Genomic DNA, 21,012 nt, shown 5'->3' with positions numbered 1-21,012 from the left:
GTCTCATAATGCAGGACAGTCAAGGTAACAAACATTAATTATTAAAATATTTGAGATATGACCAAAGGATGTCAGTGTGCAGAGCGTTCAGGCAGTATTGATGTCAGTACCTTTGGGCTCGTGCCTAAATTCACAGAGTACTAAAGCTTAAGCTCAGCCAACAGGTTGAGCAGGTCCAGCTACCAGCAACAATGTATTGTCACTGGTATTATTATCTAATGGCCAGAGATAATATTACACTCAAAGGGACCGATTTAGTTCATGCATTGGTTATTATATCCACCATTCACTTATGTCTCCAGTCAAAATAATAAACACACTCCATAAAATAACACGCTCCAAATCCGATGATACTACAATAAACGGTAATGATGTGAAGCCACTGATGGTTCCTTTTTGTACAGATTTAAAATGTTTAAGTGTCATTAGTTACGTATTGTAACCCCAGATTCACACTTTTTTTTTTTTTTGCAGATGCTTTTTATATCATTAAACGCAACTCCAGCACCTTCAACAGAACTTCATCTGCTGAGCTGCAGTTATTATCCTCGACTCAGAGGTGAGCGGAGCAGTTTAGCGATTAGCTCAATTGAGCATTTAGCTTATTTCAAAGTTTTCCCCTCATTTGAATATGCAGTCATCACTTTGCAAGCTAAAACTTGTGACCCTTGTCTCTCTTTAATCTAATGTAGACCAACTGAAGGTCAGTTTACGAGCATCTACACAACTGGATCACAAAGTTGAATACAAATGTGTTTTCCCTGTATAACACGACAGACGTTTTTACCTGACAAACGTTTTAACTGATAAACAATTTATTTACATAAGTACAAGGAAAATATTGACTTCAAGGCACAGTTAAACATTTCTTTGCAGTCTAACCTGCTTTGAGCATGGCAAAAAAATGACAAATGTAAAGCTGCTTAAATGAACTAGATTCAGATCAAGAGTAAAATGAATAAAAATAAACTGTACATAAAAATAAAGGTTGAGTCTTTGACAGCTTGCTTCACTCTGCAGCCTCTTTTTTCTTCTTTTTCTTTTTCTTCTCAGTCACGGGTGTTTCTGGGATCTCTTCTGCTACCTCTGTATCTGCAGCCTCAGTCTTTTTTTTCTTTTTCTTCTTGGCTGGAGTGTCCTCCGCTCCATTATCGGTAGCAGCGGCTTCGTCTTCCTGGGCATCCTCAGCTTTTCGCTTCTTTTTCTTCTTCCCTGGGGTTTCCTCTTGTCCATTCGCTGCAGCAGGAGTCTCCTCTGCTTCGACCTCCATCTCCTCTGCTGCTTGCTTCTTCTTTTTCTTCTTCACTACAGTGGTGTCTGCTTCTCCGTTCTCCAACTGCAAGGAAGTAAAAGGAAGTGTGGTCAAGGAAAGGAAAGAGACAATAGTGATTTTTGTACTCTAAGCTAGCCTTAAATGTGCAGTACAATATACTTTAAGGGGCTGCGATGTCTGACTCACTTCAGTGGTCAAGCCCACCGTTTAGGACCAGCCAATGGTTCGGAGTCAAGCTGATCTAGCATGTCGTACACTGAGACAGGACCACGAGTGTGGGTCAAATCTCAAATCTAAACATGCAGCCAGATACCAAAACGAAGGCTTACCTCCGCTTCGCCGTTGGCTTCGCCGTTTGCGTCGAGTTCTTGCAACTTCTTCTCCCGCTTCTTGCGCTTCTTTTCCTTCTTATCTAGTTTCCGCTTGATTTCAGCTGCAACATCAGTAGCCTAAGAGAACAAAGAAGAGAACAAAACATGATGTAATTGCAATCGTAATGAAACCTTAAGGTTTGTTTTTTTTTTTTAAACTTCTTTAACAAAAGCTGCATCAGGCTCATTAAATCAGTTTTTGCCCTCACGGTGATGTCAGGGAAAGACTTGTCATCATTCACAGCAATAACAGACTCACAACGTATGATAGAATTTAAAAACAATGCAACAAACTGACTTTAGCTGACAATCGGATTCACTTAGCTTCTCAGGTGCGACTTGAATCAAGGTTTTAGTTTTCTCGTTACTGAGCTCACCTCTCTCACAGCCTCTTTCATGACATCCACATTCTTCCGAGGGACATTGCCAGTCTCGTAGAAAGACAGACGCTCCTCCACTTGTTCGCGCAACTTGTCACCGAACACACTTGTGGGCAGCTCTGTTGAGACGGCAAACATAAACATCCGTCTAAGCAAGCGGAAGATTACAGCACGCTTAAAGGCATCTGGGCAGACATGTGGCTTTGCTCAGTAATTAACTATCAACACCAACCCGAGGGATGAATACTGTTGACGAAAAATATGAGCATCACTGCAAATAAGACACACGAATCGTAAGCCAAAGTGGAGCATCTCTCCACGAGGTCTTTCTTACTCACCAGAGAAACAATCAATGCGTGAGGCGATGGTACACTTGTTGGCCAGGTATCTGGAGATGCGGCCTTTGTTCTTGGCTGCTGCACGTCCAATGAAGGTAGAGTGGAAGATGAGCCCGTACTTGGGGGTGTTTCCACGAGTCTTCAGAGCTCTGAGGGAATACGGCTTATTTCACATTCAGGATGCACAAGGAAACAGTCAAGTTAAACAGCAAAAAAATAAATAAAGACAGTGTTGGGCACACAAATCATAGGACTGATCTCAGGTCAAGGCAAAGGTGTTTTCCAAGGGGTTTATATGCCGTTTTGTGACAGCAGTTCAGTTCCAAAGTGCACGTAGGCGGGCATATGCAGTACTGTTACAACAGTGACTGAACAGCTCCCCCTGGTGGAAAAATTACTGCGTGAATTGGCGAAAAAGCATTTCAAGAGTGCTTTGAACCTCGAAAATCAGATGGGCTTTTCAGATATTCCAGGACTGCAAATTGAGTGAGTAGATAATTACAATTCATGTAAACACAAATGGCCAAATAATATTAGGAGGAAAAACCTGTGGTGCAGATAAGGAGAATGAGCGCATAAGAAAACCTAATGACTTCTGTTCCAATCAACCACGTTCGCAGACCACACTCAAAATATGAAGAGCGTGGGTGTTTTTGCCTTTCAAGGAAGATGAAATTTTCCACTACACCCTGTCCTCATGTACCCAGGAGACAATTCTGCATTGACAGAGTGCACCAAATTTCCAATCTGTACTTTTTTAGCATCTCTAAGGAAACTGAGTTTAAAAAAAAAAAAAAAAACCCACAGATGTGTGGATTTTGACTGCCTTTTCAGATTTTCTACCTCAGTGCTGTGAGTGGCTGCTCAGACTATGGGGGTGCATGAGGGCGAGAGGGATCACTCCAGAGGAAGACTTCAGAGATGTGTCTTCTCCAGTCACCCTGCTCTGCTCCAGCCCAGCCCTGCCATCACTGCAACCACTTGTTTCCCCAGCAGGGAGGGGGTGCCCCAGTACCTGAACAGGGCCTTCTCTGCTCCCAGGATCTGAACGGTGGATGCCGGGTACTTGGCCAGGTTGGTTAGACTGCCGGCATGAGAGATCAGACGAGCTCCCACCTGCAAGAGAATAAAATAGAGTCATACAGACACATGACACACAGAGCACCAGTGAAGATCTTATTTAACAATGGATCTGACTTGTGCACACCACTATTTGAGGACCATCAGCACCGGATATGTTTGTCATCACATAGATTCAGTGGATTGACAGATTTTGGTATAACATCACTGGTCCCATTTATTTTATATACACACACATGAAGTGAACAAATTAAATCTTCTGCGTACCACTTCTCCAATTAAGGCTGCCAGATTCGGAGCCACTTGGCTCATCCTGGAACGCAGGTACTCTTGCAGCTCCAGCCGATAGGAAGCCAAAGACACAACACGATCGGAGAATCTCTCTATGTTGATCAGGTCAATGGGAGAGATGTCCATACCTGGAGAACAGGAAGAGGAGTTAAGCAAAGACACTGCTATTCAAATACTTACATACATAATAGAACCAAATAAACTGAAATGAAATGCGTGGTTGTCTCTCCCGACAGGATCCGCAATGAGGATTTGTGCCTTCACTACAGGTTTATGAGAGAGCTACTCTGCCCCCCTGTGTTATCACCAAAGACAATTATAGGTCCATGGTGGGCAAAAAAGGGGCACACTGAGTGATGCACAAAGCAACAAGACAATGAATGCATCTTCGTGTTTGTACATTAATGTCTAAAATTTGATTTTTTTCTGACCCATGGAGGAGCGCGATGCATCCAGGATGGCCTGGGCCTTAGCGCCGTCCATCACCACCTCCTCCAGGCTCTCCAGACTCTCCTCCGACAGCTCCTTTCTGTTTCCGATGAGCCGCGCCAGGCGGCAGTACATCGAGTTGTCGGACACGAGCTTGATCAGCTCTGGGAAGTGGTAGCCGTACCATTCACTGCACACATGAAGCAGAAAACACACATTAAGTCCCTGTCTAAAAATCAGAAACGCAACCTTTTTTTTTTTGATCATAGCACAAATGAACAACATGTCTGGATACTGACCACACACGAGTCCATGGTAATGCTGTCTCACCTAACAATAAAGCCCCACCAGACAACAGCTGGCAGTGCAGATGTGTTAGGAGAGGTGACTGTCCCTCCTGTTTCTATACAGACAGCACTCTATGGTGTACTGCCTGTGGTAAGCATTAGGAGGATGCTTTCATTGCCATGCAATAAGAGAAGTGACGATTAGTCGACTGAGAGAACTCTGCGCCAACTATGTTGATAATCAATTAATTATTGTTGAAGTAAAAAGCCACTTTTATGGATTCTAAATTCTTAAATGTATGGATTTGCTGCTTCTCTTAGTTATTCATTATGGCAAATGAAGAGTTTTGGGGTTTTGGACCGTGGGTTGGAGAAAAGCAGTAAGATGAAGATGTCAGTTTGGGTTCTTGGAAATTGTGGCGTGGCACTGTGGCAGGAAACAGGCCCCACAGAGTAAACCACAAACACTGAAAACACAACATGCAAAGTCTCATCTCATGTGTCACATGAGATGAACAGATACAGCTTTTGTTTTAGTGGTGTGACGAAGGGAATCTTACCGCACACGCATGGAGAAAGTGTTGATGTCTTTGTCCAGCTGATCCAACAGAGCAATGGACTGGATGATCATGTTGTCGGCTCTGTTGACATTGAACTTGACTTTAGCTCTCGAGTAGCTGTGGCCGAGACCCAGCTGAGCCTTGGAGGCGGCCAGGGCAGTCAGACCTTTTACCAGGGAGTGGAAGTGCAGACGCACACCTGACGGAACAGATGAAGGATAAAGGAGTTTGTTGCCGTTTAGTGGAACAGTAGCAGAACAGCGTATGACTAGTGGCTGTTCAGATTTTCAGTATAAACCCTTCATGACTTTCAGGATCACAAGATTACATCATAACAGGCCACAATATTTATATAACGCTAGGATCCTCCAATTTTTAGCATTATGCTGCAGTCCTTGGAGCTCTACTTGCTTCCACCTTCCCATAAAAAAGACAAAAAGAGTGTGCTCCTTCCAAACAAGGTAAACTGTCTCCTCACCTCTGCTTATTTCTGCCACCACCCCACCGGTTTGGATGGAAAGGTTAAATTCTTCTTGTAAAGCTGCTCCGATCTTGGCATCAGAAACCCCCAACACAGCTTTCTTCTTCGCAGAAAGAGGAAGATTTGTCTCCAGAAACAACTTCAGGTCAGCATGAACCACACCTGCAGGGCAAGGAGGGGAGATTAGTCACCTGTCTGTACTGTGATGAAACAAAGCACAGATCTCCACTTGCTTTTTTTTTTATGGCTCAAAAATATTCTCGTCTTGGTTTATTCTTTTATGCAGAGAAAAACAAATAATATGAATCAGCAGTATTCGTTTGGGAAAAATTTAAAAATTAAAGTAAAAAATCCAATTCATCAAAATGATTTAGCATTAGTTTGTCGGGTTACTGGTCATGTATGACATTATAGGTCTTTTAGTAGTTGGATGACAATGGCTCAACCTTCTGAAGTCTAAACAAATATGTGGCTCTGATAACAAACAACAATCTAATTTGAGCTTGTCCCCTCTGGGCAAGTCAGTATTTCAAAGGGCTTTCCTCAGATGTTCAGGATTGAAAAAAGGCTGTCAGCACAGTAATTCAGTGGATTGACAGATTATAAAAACATCATTACAACTGAGGACACCGACAAAGGCACAAAATTCGTAGGTCCACTTGCCTTCAGAAATGGCATTCATGTTCTCCAGAGCAGCCTGTGCCGACTTGAATGGGAAGAAGGCGGCCAGACTCACCATACTGTTGAACTTTCCGATGCTCAACACGCTCTCCTCCACCTGAAACACATGCACACTGTTAGCTCTAAACTACTCCGTTCGCATGACAGATTATATTCGGCAGAAAGAAGGACAGAAGGCCCACCTGAGGCAGCAGCATGCCGATCTCCTCCACCTCTTTGACGGCGAACAACGCGTAGCCTGCCGCATGCTCGAACAACACGTGCAACAGCACCTACGGGAGATAAAAGCTTTGAAATAAGGAGCCATCGAGACAACTAGTAACATACGGTAGTGTCCATTGCCACAACAAAGCACGTAAAATGTTCGCCTGTCTTTGATGCACTTAAAGTCTGTCCGGTCTCCACGTGGTAAACGTTCAACCGCTCAGTTAACCTTTCACGTTATTTCAGATAGCATCATGGCTAACATTGCTCGGGTCAAGAATGTAATAGTTGAGTTGAAATGCAATAACGTTAATAACATTTCAGCTTAGTGGTCTAATATTACCATATACGCTAGCATAACTTTCATATACAGCCACGTTGTCGTCACGATCCCACGTGCTGACATGGGCCCGTGTGGTAAAGTGCGCTGAAGCTAACTTATGCTAGCAGCTCAACTAACTTTAGCGCTGCAACACTAAATATTAATCAACTTGTGCAGCTGTTGAAAGCATAAATAACTCAATTCATCTACATGAGTGCGAATTACAAAGCCACAAATATATATATTCTCTAGCCTAAGTAACTTAGAGTAAAGACGCATATTCCAGCTAATGCTAGCCACATGGGTGGCTAACTGCTGCACTCATGTTGCAAGGCCCGGACAACAGTATATATTTAGAAAAAAACCCTATTCGCTTTTAAAGCGTCAGCGATCTTAAAGAAACTTCAACTGCATCCTACAATAGAAAACCGTCTAATTACACCTAAACAACCAGCACCAATTCTCTTACCATGGTTAGTAAATATGTGAAGCAGCACGCAATGCGTGTCCGCTCCGCTCCTTCACCTCAGGAAAAAGACGACAATCACACGTTTCAGCGAAATGCCACATGACCCAAATACCGCGATATCGACCTGATACCGCGAGACCTGGCCGCGAGAAGCCTCCACCTGCTGGATACACAGCAGAATGACAATTTCCAGCATAAAAGTAAAATTAAATATTGAAAGATAAGGCTCTTGTCATTGTATACCTTTAACAAATCTTACGAGAGACCCCATTTGTATCTACTGAAATTGTACTGCAAATGTTTCAAGGTCTGTTCCATTAACTGTATATGTCAATGGTCTGCGCACCCGCAAAGGGATTTTCAAGTGTTGTGCCTGACTAAAGCGCCATTCAAGCTGTCAGCGTTGTTGCCCCCCACCAGCAAGATGCAACAGAAGAGTGAGGGCGGAGTCAAAAATATACTGGCAATATTTAGCTGAAAAGAGCTCTGATCAGGTGAGAAAAATGAAGACTATAAATAAAAGCAAAGAAATAATGAAATGATAAATTAAAATGTCATTAAATGGACCAGCATTTTTTTTAAAAAAACATTTTATTTATCAATTTAGCACTTTAAATCAAGTAATTTTCATCTTTGTTGCGGTCGCTTTCAGGGATTAATATGCAAGTGTTTTAGTGGGTATTTACAGCAGCAGAACATGTGGGATTGTATGTGTGTGGGACTGAGTCAAAATAAACTACTGTGCAGTTTCTGGACACATAGGGATCTAATCAGCCTACTACCGCTGCAACCAACAGTCATTTTTTATTGTTGATTTATTTGCCAATTGCTTTACCAGTTGATTTGTTGTTTAGCTTATAAAATGCCAGAAAATGTTGGAAAATGTCCATTAAAATTTCTCTCTCAGTCCATGGTAACATCTGCAAGTCCTTAAATTAAACAATGACTATAAGGTAAAAATGCTGATTTAACTGCTTACTAAAGCTTACACACCTAAGTGATTCACATAATATGATAATTGTAGATGCTAAAAATGTAAAATAAATAAATAAACATTTTAAGAATTACTACTACTACAGCTATCCTTCACCAGGCAGAGTATAACAACACATTTTAAAAAGCCTCGCCTTAGGTGATAGAAACATGTAAGAAGAGCTTGTGCGTCATGGTGGTGGTGCTACATGAAGTGCTGCAGATGCGGTGCAAAGCCGTACTTGAATTGCAATAAATCAGATACAATGGCACTATTTTTAATTGTCCACTCCGACAGCCTATTCTGACGGCCTGTGAGAACATTTCACCCTCATACAGGGAAATGGTTAATATTTAGGAAAAGAAGTCATTAAAGTTCTTTAGAGTCATGAGGTTTCCAAGAAACGGTTACATGCCCGTCTGTTTGTACACGAGTATAAATTACTAGCAGGTCATAAATGTCACATGGTGTTGGATATTACTTTAGAGCACAGAATTTATGACTGACCACTTTGGACACATTGTCTCCTGGCTGATATAAACAAACACACACACACACACACACACACACACACACACACGCATGCACACAATTAAAGTCTACTACATTAATTATTAATTAATAGTGATTTATTTCAGTTCTTTTAAGGCACATCCGAATCAAGAAATCATCACATAAATCATATTCAGAATGTGTAGAACATACTGAATTAATCCTGCATTAATATGCAGCCACTGCAGAGTTGCTCATCATATTGTCATTTTGTCAGTCTTGTCAAAGGCGTGCATACATACTGCATGGTGAACTTACTGCCCTAATAAAAGGCCAAATTCCTGAGTAATATGTGTGTTTCCAGGAGCATGTGAGAGAGTGTTTGAAGGAGGCTGTTGAGGAGCGGATGTGAGGGAGGACAGTAAAAAGCTCACGGATCAGGCTTGATATAAAGGCTGACGGGGACAAGCTGACACTCAGACCAGTGGAGCCCTGCTCATCTTAAAGCGCACTTCCTTAAGCAACTGACCAAGGCTGACGTGAGTAACATGTGGCTTCTTCTGCTTCTCTGTCTCTCTCCCTCTGTCTCCTGGGTTTTCCCTGTCACTCTTGTCTTTTTCCTCGCTGACATCCCTTATTCATTCCCTTACACTGGTGTTCAGAGCTGCTCGCTGTTGTAAGTCGGGCCTCTTATCTCGCTTGTCAGTGGAGCAGTTTGTTACTTCCATGCTTCTTCCCCCGTCCTCCCACCGTTCTCTTTTCCTATCTGCTATTTGTCAACCGCTCTCTTGCACAATGACATGGGATCCCTGTGTCTTTCCTCCTCAAAACCTCACATATTGTTTCTGACATACTCTCTCTCTCTCACACACACACTGCACCTCATGTCAAATACTGTATGCTGACCTATTTTGACTGCCTCTCTTTCCCGCCGCTAAAAATTTCTGTAAGTTGCCTGGCCTCAGTGCCACTCACCCCTGTTTATGTGGAAACCCTGACTCCGCTGTGCGTTTACATGAGCCTTTGCCGCCCTGTATGCACACCTATAAACATGCTGTACATGTGTATACGCACATGTGTGTGTGTGTGTCCAGGACGGAGCAGAATGAGCATGCGCGGAGCAGTGGCTGGTTGCGTGTTGCTGGCGTGCCTGGTGGCGCTGCTGGCAGAGAGTTCAGAGGGACACATCACCTTCTTCAGTCCAAAGGAGTTGAGGCTGTTGAAGGTAAGCAGCTCGTGTTTGATTGGACGGTGAACAGAGGTAGGGCCGAGTGACAGTTTAATAGTTATGGCAGATGTCTTTTCAGTGTGGTCTCATTAGAGTTCTGTGTCACGTTATGTTGTCCCGTGGCTTCATCAGACGAGCATCAGTTTGATTATGTAATGTGATTTTCCAAAATATACTGTTTGCATGTCGACGTTTGTCACAAATATTTTTGTGCTTTTATGCTGCTAGAGGCAGAAAAATAAAGTAAGAAAACAGAATAATTTAGGATAAAAGATATTTAAATGATATGTACAAAGAGAAGGCAGTTATGTAAATATCTGTTATCTTTATTAGATTAATAACTTAGATTAATAACTAAATCAGGATTTTGTTTTAGTCACTTGAACATTTTGGGGTTTTTGTCGAGTGGTAGGACAAAGCAAACAATTTCATGACATAAGATGTAGTTTCAGGAAAGTGTAAAATAATTGTCTTTATTTTCTTACATTTTCTAAACCAAATGATTGGAAAAAATCGATGGCACATGAATAAATAGTGAAAATGAACGTTAGTTGTAGACCAAGTTGCAAAACAATCTCCAAAACTCACAATTTTATACAATAGGAAAGATGGAATGACAAACTCAGACTGATAAGTTTTGATGTTTGGTGTTTCAGCTTTGCAAAGATTGGATGATAAAGTTACAAAACAAAGCTAAAGCAGAGGTTGTCCACTGTGTCCAATCAGAATCAGAAGCCGTCTGTGCCTCAGGAAACAAATGGGTTTATTAAGAGTGGATGAATGACGTACTTGTGTGCAATGAGAAAAGGGCCAGAGGCTGCAGAAGTCCAGTTTGCATTTCTGTAGTTTTTCATTTTTTCTATTGTGTGTTTTGTGTTTGTGTGCCTCCGTAGCAGGAGCAAGAAGGCAGAAAGGACATGGAGCCCCGATCGGACGATGGTCAGTTTGAAGAGGTTACTGTCCAACAGCTTCCTCAGGTGGAAAACCTCTAGCACACACACACGCACACACACACACTCACACACACACACACATCGATGCTGTTTTCACCAAAGAATGGCGTCGCTAAATACAAGTAATTACCACTCCTTTTCAGGACAAAACAGTGGAGATTTCCATCCGTCTTACACCCAAACAGCTGGATCATGTGACTCCGGTGCTCGAAGAAATTATCCATGAAATAGTGGAGGAGCGTCAGAAAGGTACAGTCGCATGAGTGGTGGAAGATGTAGCGAGACATATTTATTAAAAGAAACTTAGCAGCCACACAACATGACCTTGTATCTTCTTTCATTATCAAAAGATTAGCAGACACGTACTTACAAGTGATTACAAACTTGTTTGATAACCACACTGTTCTCTCACTATCACTGTCTCTGCAGCCAAGTAGAGAGGCCGAACACAGGAGGGGATGAACGCTGTACAAATTCTTCAAAAAGCACTGAATGCTCAAAAGTTTTATTGTGTTTTCATGAATCGCGTCAATAAAGTTAAGTGATTGTGTCACGTATTTGCTCTGCTGTTGTCATGTCTGCCTACGGTGGCCACAAGGTGTCAGCATCTCCCCCTGGAAAGGCTCTCATTTCACTCATTCAGAATCTTAATCAGAATCAGAATTCCTTTATTTATCCCTGAAGGGAAATTCTTAATTCATATTCACACAGTCATTCAGGAGTGTGAATGCAAGTCACGGGGCTGTCTTACGAAGAAGAAAACATTCACCACTTTCTCATGAACGTCTCCGTTACTGAGACGACATGGAAGCTGATGAACAATTAATTACAAGTAAGCAGGGAGGAGTTTGGCATTTTACAAATATTGTAGACAAGATTCAGTTGTGTTTCCCTTTAAAACTCATCACTTCACGTTATTTACCTGTAAAAAATGTTCAAAGGCTTCCACCTGATGGTTTTAAAGTCACATTATATTTGAATGGCTCACTCAAGAAGTGCAGTGAAGAGGGAGGAATTTGACCCCTTTCCTGTTATCAAGCCTCCATTAGCCTGAGAGCTGTTTCAGAGCTTTGACTTTGTCACTCTCTCGCAGACCTCAAAGTCCTTGACCGCGAGGGCAGGGTCTCGAGCTAGCGGGGCAGGAAGGGTCAGGGAGCAGTCGCTGTCAAAATACTTCCCAGTTATCCCCTCCATTTCTTCTGCCACTGCGCAGTAGATGGAGCTGACGGCGCCCTCCTCTGCAGACTGACAATGAAGAGGAAAGGTCAGAGCACAGTCAACAAAACAAATGACAGATAGATATCTCAACCGGAGGTCTGAGTAATCTCTGCTGATATCTCTCCCTGATATGTGTCTAGTGTAACCAGTTGTGGAGCATAGTCTTCCTCTACAGATAGACGCCACAGACGTGCATCAGATGGGTCTAAGAATGGTTAAAAAATATGGTCATGAAAGAGACAAAAACTGGCGATAGATCCCAGATGTGAAAGTGTTTATGGGCTTAGAATGGATCTGTGTGTGTGTGTGTGTGCGTGTGTGTGTGCGTGTGAAGGCTGTTTATTTGTGTTGCGCTACCAGTAGATTCCGGAAAACAAAAGTAATTGTACACACAACAAAAAATATGTTATGGGTAAAATAAACTGCTGTCAGTTGTTTCGTTTGAGCCAGCAATTTGCATATGAAATAAAACAATGATTATGAGGTTATAGGACAGCTGTGGTTTATTATAACTTGGCTTGAGATTTGAGACATGGCAACATCACAAGTGGGACGGAACAAGAAACGCAGGCAGCCACACTTTTAGGCAGGTTTTAAACAAACGCAGTCAACAATACTTGTTACGAAGAACAAACAAAGTCGAGTTGTTAAATTGTTAGTTGAGTGTCTTAGTTCAGCTTTAATCTGCTGTGCAGTTTTTATATCCCTGAATAGCGACAGTTAACTGATAACTGCTGACTCATTGAAACATGTTCGATTGTGTCTGCGCTTGCTCTCTCTGACTCTGTTCCCAGATCTCAGCAATTACTTTGGTGAATACAAACTTGTAATAACTGATAGAGATACAGCAGAAACATTACACTAAAATATGTTGCAATGAATCTGACGTCACCTTTAATTTATTTTAGATCCAAGTAAATTTGTGAAATTGGCATTAATCCTTGGATGTTATTTCAGAGAGCAGCAGGGTGAATACAGAAGGATGTAGAAAAGCATCCAAACTGACCAAATAATATGACCATACAGCAGGACAACTGACTCCAAACATACGCAAAAGGAGTGTTTTCATGAATGAGTGAGGGACTGTTCTTGATAGGACAAGTCAGACAACTGATCTTAGTATAAAAAAATGACCAAATACTTCATATGCTGAACATCACAGTGAAGGCAAAAGCCCCACAAACAAGCAAGAAGGGAAGATGTCTGTGAGCCTAGCAGACAATCAACATCAAGTTTATCAAGTTTATATTAAGTTCATGTTAAAGATTTTGCATCTTTCCACTTTTCTTCCCTAATCTGTAACCCTCAGACTCAAGCCCTGGACTTGCACCTAGTAAAGATGTAAATGTTTGAAAATGGCATTGTATTTTGTTGCGCATATGTCAAAGTGATGTGCATCAGGCTCTATTTAATATCTAAATTTTGGAGGACCCTGTCTTTTTTTTAAAATCATCTTTCCAAAATCCAAACAAGTGTAAGTGTGTAAGGAATGGTCCAAACAAGTTTGGCTACACGAGCATAAGCCGCTGTCAACATACCTTGTCGATTAATTATCTAGAGTTAATGTATTGTTTCCAAAGCCAAAGCAATGGAGTTTGCATATCATTAACTACATCACACAGCTGCAGCTTGGGAGGTGTGACATCAGCCTCGGATGCTGCTTCTCGCTCTCAGAGTTTAAGACAACCTCAGCAGTGTCCTGTTCTTAGGTTTACGGAGATAAGTCTGGCAAAATCATTTCCTAGCCCTAATTTTTAATCATATCATATCCATATCCAATCATTCATGGAATTTGTTAACAAAAAGATGACACTGCATTACTAGCCTCATGCTTTAGCTTGCCTTGTCTCCGTAAATTGAACGTCTGTTAATAAAAGTGGGCAGAATTTCCACACCGTTCACCTGGACATAAACACACTTGAATGAGACCTGAGTGAGTAAATATCTCCAATAATCACCAATATGATGGAGTACAGAGCCAAAAGCAAAACGACAAAAGAAGAAAGAAGCATTCCTACTGCTTGCTTCCTTGTCAGCTAGAAGTCTGGCACAAAGCCCTTCCTGAGCAACAAGGGATTTCCAGAACAATGATTCCTTCCACACTGTTCTGGATTTAGTTTATTTTATCAGCGCTGTGAAACATTTCGTAATACTTCAACGTATTGTGTGTGGTTTCCTAGCTAATAGTCTGGTATGCATACTGAGCTGTTGTTTTGGCTGCCAAAGATAATTCTTATTATCTTTATTCAGAATGCTTCTCTTTTGTCTTTAGTTTGGGTTTCTTAAGAAACCTGGCATGTACCTCACTCTTCAAGTGTGGTGTGATCAGTGCGATGGGCGACTTGATAAAAATACACAATAAAGCCAGTGAAGCGAGTGAGTGCATTTATACAACAGGTTCTTGATCCTCAGCCGGTCACATTAGACCTGCAGAGCTGCGACATAACACTGGAGAAATGATGTGGAAAGTCAGTGCGCTAAAATTCAACGCCGCACTCACCTTGAAAAAGAAAAATCCAACGAGGTTGAAAAGAAAACGAATCATGAATGGATAGTGTCTCATCACTTCTGTCTTGACAATACCGGGGTGCACAGAGTTTGCGGTGACACCTGCATGTATATGAACACATGGAGACAGAAGATGAAGGGGGGAAATTAGTTTCAGCTGCAAAGCTTTGCTAATAGCTACAATCTCTGACTGCTCTCGTCTGCAGCCTTTGTGGAGGCTAACTACAAGTACAGGACAAAGATCATTTCTTTGAAAAATGTACTTTGTATTTTCCCTCTACAACAAAGGATACATGCTTTATAGCCTGAGGTGTGATAAAACAACCCTTTCTTGCAGAGACTCATTTGTAATACGCTTAAAAGGGAAACGTAATCAATGCCTGGATTATGTCCAGTTTTTTTAGCTGAATGAAACATGACAAGAAGGTGGGGTGGATGGCAGGTGTACAAAGTGCAGGGCTCCGACACCAGAAGTGACTGTTTGAGTTCAGACTGTTCATGTAAATGTTCTGAAGAACAAATGAAATACATCTTCAGTGAATATTTTAGTATTTATGCTTTGCTATGTTCTGTATGAGCATTTTTGCAACCTGCCACATGCGTTAATTAATTACATTTCCTCATTATGTTAAGACAAAATGTAATTGGCATTATATTTCTCTTGCAAATGTATTTGATGTTGCTAGTTAGTTTTAAAAACATAATTTCAGGGCTGGAGCAAATCAAAAGAACCCATACATCTTCCATGCTGATATGCATTCTTTATAGCGAAGCATTTTTAAAATGTGCGATATAATCCAGTCAAAATTTTAAGATCATTATCCATCCTATGTCCTCGCTTCTCATTTGCATTGTCTTACATCTGCAGTAAGGAAAGACCATGCATCAGCTACACTAATTGGTGATAATCTTAACAATCTTGATTTTAGCCTACCTGTCCCCTGTAGCCTGCGCGCTAGCTCATTGGTACAGATGATGTTGTGCAGCTTGGTGTGGTTGTAGACTTGGTCCATGTAATAAGTGAGGTTCTCGCCGTGAAAATGAGAGAAGTCCACTCGACCCTTCTTGTGGTTGAGTGAGCTGATGTTGACGATACGTGACGGAGCAGAGCGCTTTATCAGGTCTGAAGTGAAACAGGAACAGGCATAGCGAGAGATGAGAAGGACAGGGGGATAAAATAAAACACAAATGACTTTGTTTCTCTTGGAAATAACAAGCACCTGTGTAATTGTCATTTCATATCCACAATGCAGCCACAATATACCTGCTATACATAAGAGAGACTGCAGAGTCTTACCCAGAAGCAGGTTAGTGAGAAGAAATGGTCCCAGGTGGTTGGTGGCAAACGACATATCCAACCCATCTTTGGTTATCTGCCTGGGCAAACCTGATTGGAGAATTCCAGAAAAATTATTTGTAATTAGAATTTACTAATTAGATGTATATACAAATGAATATGAAAAAGGCAAATGTCTTCTGCTGCTCTGGACGAAGCTTTGTTATGTCCCAGAAACTAATGCTTTGCTGATGTTATCGGGGCTTGTTGTTCTGACGCTGCGTCACAGGTTATTTACCACCAATAAACAATACTGGGTGTTCTTGTGCCAAATGCTTTCCATTATTGGTCACAGACTCACACACTGCTAAGGCATGCGCTCTTGCTCTTTGCCTCCAAATGTGTGCCAGATGGAAGACTGAATGTTCTTTTTTGGGTGTTTAATCTGTTAATCAGTCAATGATTCAATAGCTAACGTGAAGCAAAACAAGCCAAGATTTCTGTCCCGGTCAAAATGACATTTTAGCACACAGTCACTGGAATAGTAACACAGTTCATAATTGTGGTCCAGAACTGCCCAGTGCAGCTGAAAACCAAATGATGTCTGCTGTGATCGCATGTATCACCTGACACTGCAGCGTTATTGACAAGGATATGGAGAGATTTCTCCTCCTCATTAATCCTCTTAGCAAATTCCCTGACTGAATCCAGAGAAGAAAGATCCACCAGGTGTAAGTGCACGTCAGAGTTTCCGGTTTTCTCTCTGATTTCTTTAAGAGCTGCCGTCCCCCGGGACTCGCTTCGACAGGCCAGGATAACACGGGCCCCACGGCGAGCAAAGTCCAGGGCAATGAACTTTCCGATTCCTGGCAGAGTGGGAAAGAGCAAAAATTAGTTCCACTTTGATAACAAATAGACCCATATAGCAGACAGCAATAAACAGATGAGTCTTTGAAATGGGAAGGACACAACTGCACTGAAGAAACCGAAAGCTGTTTGAAAAGCTTGAACACAACATGCCACAGTAAATCAGAAACCAGACACTAGACACTTTCCGTTTTCAGATGAGCCATGTGGCATTTTGGCACAGAAGCAAAACCCTCCATGTCTTGGAAAGCATAATTTATCGACTGATTATTACAAGAATGTTAAAAACTAGTTTCATATGTGTACATCTGTCTGTCTAAGAAAATCTAGGACAGGAGAGTGAGACAAGCCCCACAACAAGAATTTCCCAGTTTGAATTTTCAGTTCTTTCTTTGTGGAGTTTGTCCATGTGTTTGAGTCAGTTTTCAATGGAGCGATTAATACAAAATAAATATAATACATGTGCAATATGCTCTGTAATATTTAGCATGGACGGGCATGTAAACAATCCAAACCGGTTTTGTCCATCAACCTTTTAACAAAACAGCTGACTGCATGCAGTCACCGATGATATATTGATATTTCTTATTTAATGCTAAACTCAGATTGAGAACTTGGAGATAAGTACGCAATTTCAAACTATGAACGAGTTATGTCACAATCACAGACGTCCTTCTTTAGCCAGGTGATTCAGGTGATATCAGAGTTTCTGAGACCAAAATATTCAGATGATCTTGCTTTAATGTCCAAATAAAAGAGCTTCACTCCAAGGTTCATGTGTCTGTGGATTATTTATCTGCCTGAGGATAATCTGAAAGGCAGCAGCAGTGATTGTGGTATATATGCAGGGGAAGTGCAGCAGAGAACACAGCAGAATGTTTATGGTATTTTTCCTAATCAGATAATAGAGAGGACCTATGTTGATGGTACATAGCAATAAAACACAGTCTGTCACTAATCAAGTGATGTTGGGTGCTTGTGTGAGTGAACCCTTTAAACTGAGGAAACTCCATGCTTCAGCAGGATAATTGCAGGTTCAGCTTTGCTTGCTTATCTTACTGTTTCACATCAATACTTGATTTTTCCGGTCAAAAAACCCAAATGAGTGGAAAAACATCCAAACTGGCAACACCAGCCATGTGTTGTACAAGGTTTTCTGTCCCAAGGAGTTTTAAATGGGGAAAGATTATTGATTACTGAAATTGTTATGTTATACTAATGTAAAATATGGTAAATAAACGTTCACTTCAGAATAGAGGAACTAAAATGCAACTTGCAACTTGCTTTATGTGATCAGATTTTTATATTGCATTGCTCTATTTTTTCTGTCAAATGAATGTACAGAGAGGTCAAAAATCTAAATTTTCAGCGACACAAGCAATAAATTATAGACAGCATAATCGGTCAAGATGGATTTCACTGACAATTACTTTCAGGCTATTTGATTCAGGTAAAATTTAACTTTCAAAGTACTGAAGTTGTTAATCATTGCAATTTTCAAACCAGCTCCATGGAGTTGACACAGTATGGGAGTTGTCCTGCTTTCTGTGCAGCATGCACTCATTTGGACTCATTTTCAAGTCAAATGCAGACAACACCCACCCAATGGCTTCATAATATTTTGCTTTCACCACGAATGCCAACCACTTTGCTGGAACACTACCTGGCCCCAGGCTTGGAGCTCACTTCGTCAGCTTTAGTGTACTTTTTAACCAAAAAGGAAGTCACTGACGGATCTCAAGACTTTCACACAGTCACGGTCCCTTTGTTGCTCCACAGAGGACACAGCTGAGACTTGAACCACCTCTACAGGCTGCCAGTAACAGATTTCCCCTGAATTTCTATCCTAGGAAATGATAAGTTTTAGGAAGGTTTCCTAAAAGGTAATCATTTACATGATTTTGAAAGTTTGTTGGCTATACATTTTCACACAAACACTGCTTGAGGAACTGAACGCTGAAGTTCTGTTGAGACAAAGCAGTATGGGTACATGCATTTATGATGTTTATAACCAAATTCTGACTGTACCATCTGAATTCAGACTCATCACACCAGGTTGTTTTTCTGGTCTTCTGCAATACAGTTGTGGTGAACCTTTGCCAGATGTTAACTTTCTGTCGTGTGATTGGCTGATTGGATATTAGCGTTAGCAGACAGTTTAACAGGTTTGCTTAATGTATAAGAGATAAAAATCTGAAATTTAAAATGAAACTGTTGATTAGAATGTATATGAAGACGTTTTAGTCTAAACAGAAAGAAAAAATACACAGAGTTGTGTCCCTTTATCACCCTGTCATCAGCTGCACAGAATATGCAATAACTCTCAAACTAAACCAACCTGTTACACTTCTTTTGGCTGAATTGTATTACACCAGTTCCTCAAAGTCTGTTAGCAATGATCTTCAGTTCTTATCAACAACAAAGATTTGGAAAAACATTGGTGGGAGAAAGTATTTTGACAAAGCAGATTTTTCACTGTGATTCTTATTTCATAGGTGCTCATCCAACTTACAGTTTAGAATTACGCGTCTTCTGCTGATATATACTGTACATCTTCACAGCACAATCCTGACATTTCTGGACACTCTTAAGCAGCGATGCCAGCAGGTTAGAGTATTGTAATTGTAAACAGTTACAGGTAAAAAACAGGAGCAGGTGAAAAACCTGTTGGTTGTCATTAGATGTAAGAAATACAAATGGCTCCTAAGCTAAGTTTCCCATACTTTAATGTTCTTTAAAGAAGCCTATCCAAACTGATAAAAACTGACTTATAAAGATGAAAATCAGCTGTTCATTACAAATCTTGCCACAACTCTAAGAGGAATACGATACAAAACCCAAAAAGCCACTTCACATTTTAAGGAGTGAAATACAGTTAAATCACAATTAAAATAATAATAATAATTAAAACAGCCATAACCATCATAACAATATCACTGTTTTGTTATTTTTTAATTCACCATTTTTGTCAATACATTTTTACTGATCTTTACTGTTACTATTATTTCACTAATTTTTAAATTTCACTGATTTAAAAATAACGTTTCACATTAACTTTATACTTACTTTAACTTTATACTTATACGCTATTAATATAATCGCGAGTACATTTTCTTTAAAATCTAAAGTGCCTGTTATGAAACTGTTGCTGTTGTTGTTTTCAAAAATAATCAAAGCTACATCAAAACTTCATCTAAACGAGCAGGATCAAACAGACAACTTTATACCACTTAACCTGTACCTCTTTGCCACCTTCAGGTTAGTTTAACCACACACAGGTCGAGCAAGCAGGTTGAAGTGAACCAAACCTGTATTGGCTCCTGTCACTATCGCAGTCTTCCCATTCAGCTGCACGGTGCAAGATTGGGGATCCCAGCGCACTCTCCTCTGGACGCGCGCAACGACCGCCAGCAGCACCGTGGACACCGCCCAGACCGGGTGAGACAACACATCCAGCCAGTTCATCTCACCGTGCGGACTGTGCGCCTCGTACCGCGAGTGAGGACAGAAAGCGGGAGCAGCTGGCCAGCATGCGCCTGCTTCTTTAATGTCCTAAGAGGAGGTGTGTCTAAAAGCTCCAGCGGTGAATATGCTTTATGAGGGCAGTGGCTTAATCCCCATGGGCCTGCCTGTGACGTCAGTCAATTGTATGAAACTGAAGTGCACTTGGGGATGAATAAAGTATCTATCTATCTATCTAAAAGAGCAATACAAAAAAGGAGACTATTTATAAAAAGTCTTTCAAAAGCACAGGTGCTCCCTCAGCTGTCCCCTCTGAACAGCATCTCGAATGTCTCTGCAGAGTATCCAGAGATGACCACGTCGTGGTTAGGAAAGCCACTCAAAAACTGCAGTCCATTTGTAAGGGAAACCAGAAAAGATGTTCTAGTAATCATTCAGATGGGAATATGTATTTCAGCTTTGTTCAGAGTAATGTAGTCTATGCATCACCTTGAACTGTAAGAGCTAATAGAGCAAAAGTTATTCACAGATTTTAATACTAGTTGCTTTGAATCTGGATGGAGCAAGAGATTTTGAAATAACTTGAACTCGGGCAGTGTGAGAGCTGCCAGTATTGTATTTTTGCAATACTGTTTTGATCCCCAGCAATGCATAAACATTGCAACATTATTCCATGATTCATGGAAGTCTGAGCTTGACGTTAGGGGTTTCTTACCTGAGCTATGACATCAGATATGCCAGTGTCTTCTGCAAGTGAGCTTTAGAGATGCACCAGGGTTTATTTGCCCACGGGTGGCTGAGTATAGTTGGTTAAAGAAAGACAATGGTAAATAGATAGAAAGATTTTGGAAAAGATGAAAGAACCTTAG

The 21,012-nt window shown here is 41.1% G+C and overlaps 3 protein-coding genes and 3 non-coding genes across 6 annotated transcripts; 1 reads left to right on the top strand and 5 right to left on the bottom strand.

Annotated features, from left to right (window-relative positions):
- Positions 1 to 797: 797 nt before the first annotated feature.
- nop56 (NOP56 ribonucleoprotein homolog) lies at positions 798 to 7,319 on the bottom strand. Its single transcript, XM_046384403.1, has 12 exons — positions 7,167 to 7,319; positions 6,354 to 6,443; positions 6,154 to 6,268; positions 5,488 to 5,652; positions 5,010 to 5,208; positions 4,165 to 4,352; positions 3,710 to 3,861; positions 3,378 to 3,478; positions 2,363 to 2,511; positions 2,022 to 2,143; positions 1,603 to 1,722; positions 798 to 1,336 (listed from the first exon to the last, which is right to left on the bottom strand). The coding sequence occupies exons 1-12, from the start codon at positions 7,167 to 7,169 to the stop codon at positions 1,010 to 1,012; spliced, it is 1,731 nt and encodes a 576-aa protein (XP_046240359.1). The 5' UTR covers positions 7,170 to 7,319; the 3' UTR covers positions 798 to 1,009.
- Positions 1,820 to 1,887, bottom strand: LOC124057202. The gene has a single exon (XR_006843077.1). It is a non-coding gene; the product is annotated as a small nucleolar RNA SNORD57 (small nucleolar RNA).
- LOC124057206 lies at positions 3,952 to 4,081 on the bottom strand. The gene has a single exon (XR_006843081.1). It is a non-coding gene; the product is annotated as a small nucleolar RNA SNORA26 (small nucleolar RNA).
- On the bottom strand, positions 4,482 to 4,617 carry LOC124057203. The gene has a single exon (XR_006843078.1). It is a non-coding gene; the product is annotated as a small nucleolar RNA SNORA51 (small nucleolar RNA).
- On the top strand, positions 6,355 to 11,367 carry mlnl (motilin-like). Its single transcript, XM_046384416.1, has 6 exons — positions 6,355 to 6,499; positions 8,996 to 9,170; positions 9,726 to 9,856; positions 10,753 to 10,836; positions 10,956 to 11,061; positions 11,242 to 11,367. The coding sequence occupies exons 3-6, from the start codon at positions 9,737 to 9,739 to the stop codon at positions 11,247 to 11,249; spliced, it is 318 nt and encodes a 105-aa protein (XP_046240372.1). The 5' UTR covers positions 6,355 to 6,499; positions 8,996 to 9,170; positions 9,726 to 9,736; the 3' UTR covers positions 11,250 to 11,367.
- zgc:64106 (uncharacterized protein LOC393348 homolog) lies at positions 11,075 to 20,242 on the bottom strand. The gene is made up of 6 exons (XM_046384413.1): positions 19,990 to 20,242; positions 16,441 to 16,680; positions 15,836 to 15,925; positions 15,473 to 15,661; positions 14,531 to 14,640; positions 11,075 to 12,057 (listed from the first exon to the last, which is right to left on the bottom strand). Exons 1-6 carry the CDS (start codon positions 20,144 to 20,146, stop codon positions 11,875 to 11,877), a joined length of 969 nt encoding a protein of 322 aa, XP_046240369.1. The 5' UTR covers positions 20,147 to 20,242; the 3' UTR covers positions 11,075 to 11,874.
- Positions 20,243 to 21,012: the final 770 nt, after the last annotated feature.

Source organism: Scatophagus argus, chromosome 3 (genome assembly GCF_020382885.2).
Source record: "Scatophagus argus isolate fScaArg1 chromosome 3, fScaArg1.pri, whole genome shotgun sequence".
Lineage (NCBI taxonomy): Eukaryota > Metazoa > Chordata > Actinopteri > Scatophagidae > Scatophagus > Scatophagus argus.
This window is presented reverse-complemented; position numbering and strand designations above follow the sequence as displayed.

Excerpts from the sequence above, each read along its gene's own strand:
- zgc:64106 (XM_046384413.1), bottom strand. The coding sequence starts at position 20,146 with ATGAACTGGCTGGATGTGTTGTCTCACCCGGTCTGGGCGGTGTCCACG. Across the intron at positions 16,681-19,989 it reads AGTGACAGGAGCCAATACAG|GAATCGGAAAGTTCATTGCC; the intron begins GTTTGGTTCACT and ends CCACTCTGCCAG. Across the intron at positions 15,926-16,440 it reads CAATAACGCTGCAGTGTCAG|GTTTGCCCAGGCAGATAACC; the intron begins GTGATACATGCG and ends TTCTCCAATCAG.
- mlnl (XM_046384416.1), top strand. The coding sequence starts at position 9,737 with ATGAGCATGCGCGGAGCAGTGGCTGGTTGCGTGTTGCTGGCGTGCCTG. Across the intron at positions 9,857-10,752 it reads AGGAGTTGAGGCTGTTGAAG|CAGGAGCAAGAAGGCAGAAA; the intron begins GTAAGCAGCTCG and ends GTGCCTCCGTAG. Across the intron at positions 10,837-10,955 it reads CTGTCCAACAGCTTCCTCAG|GACAAAACAGTGGAGATTTC; the intron begins GTGGAAAACCTC and ends ACTCCTTTTCAG.
- nop56 (XM_046384403.1), bottom strand. Across the intron at positions 4,353-5,009 it reads ACTTTCTCCATGCGTGTGCG|TGAATGGTACGGCTACCACT; the intron begins GTAAGATTCCCT and ends TCATGTGTGCAG. Across the intron at positions 1,723-2,021 it reads TGAAAGAGGCTGTGAGAGAG|GCTACTGATGTTGCAGCTGA; the intron begins GTGAGCTCAGTA and ends TTGTTCTCTTAG.